At 43.5% G+C, this 6,000-nt stretch overlaps 1 protein-coding gene across 1 annotated transcript in view; it reads left to right on the top strand.

Moving 5' to 3' along the window:
• Positions 1-5,618, top strand: part of DGKG (diacylglycerol kinase gamma) — a 223,186-nt gene extending 217,568 nt beyond the window's left edge. The window contains exon 25 of the mRNA XM_055568807.1: positions 4,627-5,618. Coding sequence (XP_055424782.1) covers positions 4,627-4,725 — 99 coding nt within the window. The 3' untranslated portion in view covers positions 4,726-5,618. The remainder of the gene's footprint in view (positions 1-4,626) is intronic.
• Positions 5,619-6,000: the final 382 nt, after the last annotated feature.

Below are 6,000 nucleotides of genomic sequence, written 5' to 3' on the forward strand. Positions count from 1 at the left end.
TAAACTGTGGAAAATTCTGAAAGAGATAGGAATACCAGACCACCTAACCTGCCTCTTGAGAAACCTGTATGCAGGTCAGGAAGCAACAGTTAGAACTGGACATGGAACAGCAGACTGGTTCCAAATAGGAAAAGGAGTACATCAAGGCTGTATATTGTCACCCTGCTTATTTAACTTCTATTCAGAGTACATCATGAGAAATGCTGGGCTGGACGAAGCACAAGATGGAATCAAGATTGCCGGGAGAAATATCAATAACCTCAGATATGCAGATGATACCACCCTTATGGCAGAAAGTGAAGAGGAACTAAAAAGCCTCTTGATGGAAGTGAAAGAGGAGAGTGAAAAAGTTGGCTTAAAGCTCAACATTCAGAAAATGAAGATCATGGCATCTGGTCCCATCACTTCATGGGAAATAGATGGGGAAACAGTGTCAGACTTTATTTTTCTGGGCTCCAAAATCACTGCAGATGGTGACTGCAGCCATGAAATTAAAAGACACTTACTCCTTGGAAGGAAAGTTATGACCAACCTAGATAGCATATTCAAAAGCAGAGACATTACTTTGCCAACAAAGGTTCGTCTAGTCAAGGCTATGGTTTTTCCTGTGGTCATGTATGGATGTGAGGGTTGGACTGTGAAGAAGGCTGAGCACCGAAGAATTGATGCTTTTGAACTGTGGTGTTGGAGAAGACTCTTGAGAGTCCCTTGGACTGCAAGGAGATCCAACCAGCCCATTCTGAAGGAGATCAGCCCTGGGATTTCTTTGGAAGGAATGATGCTAAAGCTGAAACTCCAGTACTTTGGCCACCTCATGGGAAGAGTTGACTCATTGGAAAAGACTGATGCTGGGAGAGATTGGGGGCAAGAGGAGAAAGTGATGACAGAGGATGAGATGGCTGGATGGCATCACTGACTCAATGGACATGAGTCTGAGTGAACTCCAGGAGTTGGTGATGGACAGGGAGGCCTGGCGTGCTGCAATTCATGGGGTCCCAAAGAGTTGGACACAACTGAGCAACTGATCTGATCTGAACTGATATGTAAAAGAAATCTAATAAAATCAACTGAAAACCTCATAGGTTAAATTATTTCAGTGAAGCTTATAGAAAGAGGCAAAAGTTAACAGCTTTTGTACATACCAGCAGTAACCAATCGGAAGAACATAATAGAAAAAAGCTGAAATATTATATGGCAACAAACAAAAACAAAATACCAAGCCGAATTGTGAAAAATAGATAAAGACTCCAAGACTTAGTTAATATTTTTTTAAAAGATTTGAGTTTAGACACATCCCATGTTTCCAAAATGGACCCCCAAACAAAATTCCAGTGCAATTTTTTAACTTGACAAAACAATGCCATAGCTAAGGCATTTTATAAAAGAGCTGTGAAGAACTTCCCACAAGATATTAAAATAGTTATATAGCTACAATAATTGGCCCAATATTGGATAGGTAAATCAATACTACAGAAGACAGCCCTAGGAAACTCTAGTGTATATAAAAGGCAGTGAAGGAAAAAAGAAAGATCATAAATTAATTTGAAAGTAATGGACTATTTAATATATGATATCCAAGAAATTGCCTGTTTGGGAAAATGCCATTATACAATCGACCTCCACATCCATGGGCTTCACATCCTTGGATTTGACCGACCTTGAATAGAAAATATTCAGGGAAAAAAATCCAGAAAGTTCCAAAAAGCAAAACTAGAATTTGCTCTGTGCTGGGAACTATTTACATAACATTAACATTGTATTTACAACTATTTACATAGCATTTACATTGCATTAGGTATTATAAGTAATCTAGAGATGACTTAAAGGATACAGGATGTGCATAGGTTATACACAAATACTATACCATCTTACATAAGGGGCTTGTATAAAACCAGCATCCGTGGATTTTGGTATCCCCAGGGGTCCTAGAAGCAATTCCCTATGGATAGCAACGGATGACTATATACTAACCTCTCACCTCTGTAGTATTAGAATCCACAAACCACAAAACCTCACATTGCCCAGCATCTCCAAACTCCTACCTTATCAAGACATTTCTCAAAACTGCTGAAAACCCAAATGGGAGGGATTCGAGTTTCACTTCCTCCTCTTTGCCCAGGAGGTGCTAACAAGCAAATAAATTGGTCAGCTAGGGGGAGAAAAAGGAGAAGGAAAGGTCTTCTATGGTGTAAAAAAAATGGGCTCCATCAGCGGGAAATGTAAGCAGGGCACCAGCTGCCACTCTGCCCCAAGCACGCCCAGCTCCACTGACAGGACATCCCTCGTTCTTCTGGTACTTCATAGCAGGTACCCGTTCTGTGCTTTCTCGGGGAAGGCCAAGGTGAATAGGATGAATTTCTTCCCCTCGGAGAGTGAGAAAAGACTTTTCCACAGTGAAATGTGCCACAAATCACTGCCATCAGCTGGGGCTAAATTGCACGCCACAGATGAGTATTATCAGGGCCCCCTGTCATCCGCGCCTCACTTCCCTGAATTCTGAGATAAAGACCATGCCATAATCAGGCAGAATGGTGCTTGAAGTGTCCTTGGTGTGCTCCCCTGGGGACCACCCCAAAGCAAAGAGGCTTACTACTCGCCTCCTACACCTCCAGGCTGGTGGAAACCAGCCTAACAGTCATTTAAAGCTTCGTTCCCCCAGGTTAAGCTCATTCTCCACAGTGTCTTTTGGTCCCATCTTTTTCTTTTCATAAATTTAAATCTGGCTTGCAGTAGAACTTCTTAGCCAGACTCTCCCCCACTCCAGCGCATCCTGACAACAGTTATTGAATAATTCCTTTCAAGCTTTTTTTTCCTAGTGAATTCTCCAGCTTAAAAAGTTGTCATGGTTCCCATTACCTCATATTAAACCCAATCTCTGCCACCTCCCCTTTAAAGCCCTTCCCCAGCTTCCCCTCCGGTGTCCCTGATTTCACTTCTCATCCTGTGGTCCACACTCAACCACTTGGTATGTAGCCCCTCAAACTAGTGCCTTCCCTTTCTCTCTCACCAATACATTTTCTACCCTTCCTTTCAGATCTTAAAATGCTTCCTCAGTTGCTCCATTTAGATTCTTCTCATTCCTTACTGAACCTTCTTTTGGACACCACTTGGTTTATCCTACATTAATTTAAACATGTTGATGAGTCTATCTCTTCAAGAGCTCTTCCGTTGTTCTCTGGGATCACACTGTCGTTTGACTAGGTGGTAAAAACCATGAGAGTAAGTTCATAGACTGTTTCTTTTTGATAGTTTTTAAATTTTTATTAGAGTACAGTATAGCTTTGCAGTGTTGTACAGCAAAGTGAATCAGCTGTGTGTATACACACACCCCTCCTTTTTTGGATTTCCTTCCCATTTAGGTCACCACAGAGCACTTAGTAGAGTTCCCTGTGCTATATAGTAGGTTCTCATTAGTTATCTATTTTATACATAGTAGTGTGTATATATGTCAGTCCCAATCTCCCAGTTCATCCCACCCCTCCCTTTCCCCTCTTGGTGTCCAGATTCTGTTTAACATACATCTTTCTCCTTTTCCAGTATAGGGTAAGATTTTAATTGGTGCATTCCATTGTTTACACTGGGTTTTCATTGACTGTCATTTCATCGTCACAACAACTTTGTGATGAAACTAGAACAAATGTTACTATCATTTTACAGTTCAGCAAGCACTGATTTTGAAGGCTAAATGATTTGTCCAAAAGTCCACAGCAAAGAAGGGGGAGTTCTAAGATCCAAATCCAGGTCTTTGAATCCTAAATGCCTCTTGTTCCCACATCATCTTCCTATTTGATAAATGTTGATAAGACTAAGAGTGCAGATTATCACTAGACCACATTCAAATAGGTACCAAGCATTTGAAGCCACGCCCTGAAGGTAAGGTTGGCAAGAAAGAGAGAAAAAGACTTCACCAGTGTCTTTCACTTCCAATTGCAAACTTCATGTTTGCAGGAGAAAACACTCATTAAACCTAAAAGTAAAAAAAAAAAAAAAAACAGAAAGAAAGCTTTTATAAGAAAGTTGGGTCTCCCCTGGAAGACTAAGAAAAGAGGAAATGCCTAAGACTCACTTTTAAACTATCCACATGAGTGGCGACTGGTTCAGAGATCAGATTCAAGATCCTAGGTCAGTTTGGAGTTCCTGGTTTATGTCTGTATGCTTGGGCAGGAACGGCCAGGAACAGGGAAGACTGGGAACTGGAAGAGTGGGACTCTGACTGTTCTGCCCCTGTCTGTGCAACCTTAGGCTAATCTGAGGCTCAGCAGAGCCTTGGGGGTCTCCATTCCTTTCTCTGTCCTACAGAGGGCTTGACTGAGATGGTTCCTGAGGTCTCCTCCGCTTGTGACATTCTGAGTCTATGAATAGCAAGGACACAAGACAGGTGCGAGCTGATCACCACGTGGGAAGCTCACACCTGTCTCTCCCCAGCGTTTCCGCCCCTTGCTTCCAGCACCATTCAGGGTCCAGTTGCCAATTGTGAAGCTGTTCAAGGACAGTCGTCCTTCTGCATGGGGCTCCTTCCAGCTCGAAGCTGGCCTCCCTTCCTCTCTCTGCAAGTCACTCTCCCATAGGCTCCTGGGGTTTGCTATGAATTAGGCCACTAATTCATTTCTCCCTCTTTGCTTTTAGATTAAAATTACTCACAAGAACCAAGCGCCTATGATGATGGGGCCCCCTCAGAAGAGCAGCTTCTTTTCACTGAGGAGGAAAAGCCGTTCAAAGGACTAGACACTGTGCCCAACGCCAGTTCAACCAAGAGAGAAGACAAGAAACTGAAACACACGCACACACCCACATGCACACACACAAACACCATACTCTTCTCCAACCAACGGAAGCCAAGCCACCCTTCAGGAAGAAAGCTTCATCCATTCTGTTTCAACCATGGATGCATCCCCACAGAGCCAGTGCCGGCAGGACATTTTGAACGGACTTGGGATTCTCCAGGGTGTGGCTGGCTCGCGCAGCAACCTTCACTTTCCCAGAAGGCCTTGAGTGGGACTTTCTGAGACTGAAGGAGAAACCCCCCTTTTTTCCACCAGCCCTGCAAGTTTCCTCCCGGCCACTTGCAAGGAGCAGGCTGCAGGTTTCCTGCCTATGCTGAGGTCGGATGTGGCCAAGAAAAAGAGCCTGTGTTCCAGAAAACTCGCACAAAGATCCCTCTGTGCGGAGACAGGACGGCCTCGGACTCTCAGAGCGCAGCCCTTGGCAGGGCTTGGCACCCGCATGCCGGTCTCTCAGTTGTCCTCCAAGCTTCTCCCTGAACTAGCTGAGGAGGCAGAAAGGCTGTGGAAAGCTGTGTTTCCCTTCTTGGTTCTGCACGTTGTCAGTGGGCACTAGTGGTTCTCCTGAAGCCTTCTGGTGGCTGTGTGCTTGTTTAGAGCCGGCTCCAAGAGCCCCCAGAGCTGCGTGCACAGCACACCTTAGATGTGGTATTTATTTTCTTAGTTCTGTGAACACCTGGGAGGGAAAGCAGAGAAACTGGGATTTATTTTTTAAATCGGTGTCATAATATTGTGTAAAAAGGGAAGAGGGGGAAAAAAAAAAAAAACACACCCCCAGCTTCTTTCTTTTTCAAGCCAAAGCGTGTTTCCTGTTTGAGTTCCAAGGCCTGGTGGCAGACTATTCCTGAAGGCAAAGAAGATGGGAGGGAAGGGCCTTTTGCTGAGGAGACCAGGAGACAAGCCTTCAGGCGGTTCCCTCCTGCCTCTTTGTACTTGCCACTCCCAAAGCACGACCTGAAGACCTTTCTGCAGGTCTTCGGTGTGTGTACATATATGTAATATATATATATATTTATATATATATATAAATATTTATTTACTGATGGATTTTTCCTAATTGAAAAAAAATATGCAGTATAAGAATTGAAAGTGGGAAAGAAAAAGAAATGCTTGTTTCTGCCATTTCATTGTCAAGACACATTTCTCCCTGGTGATCATAGGATTCATGGGGAATTGAAGTATCTCCTTATAAAGAGACTGAGAATTTCTCTTCTCAAAA

The sequence above is a fragment of the Bubalus kerabau genome, chromosome 2 (genome assembly GCF_029407905.1).
Source record: "Bubalus kerabau isolate K-KA32 ecotype Philippines breed swamp buffalo chromosome 2, PCC_UOA_SB_1v2, whole genome shotgun sequence".
Taxonomy (NCBI): Eukaryota; Metazoa; Chordata; class Mammalia; order Artiodactyla; family Bovidae; genus Bubalus; species Bubalus kerabau.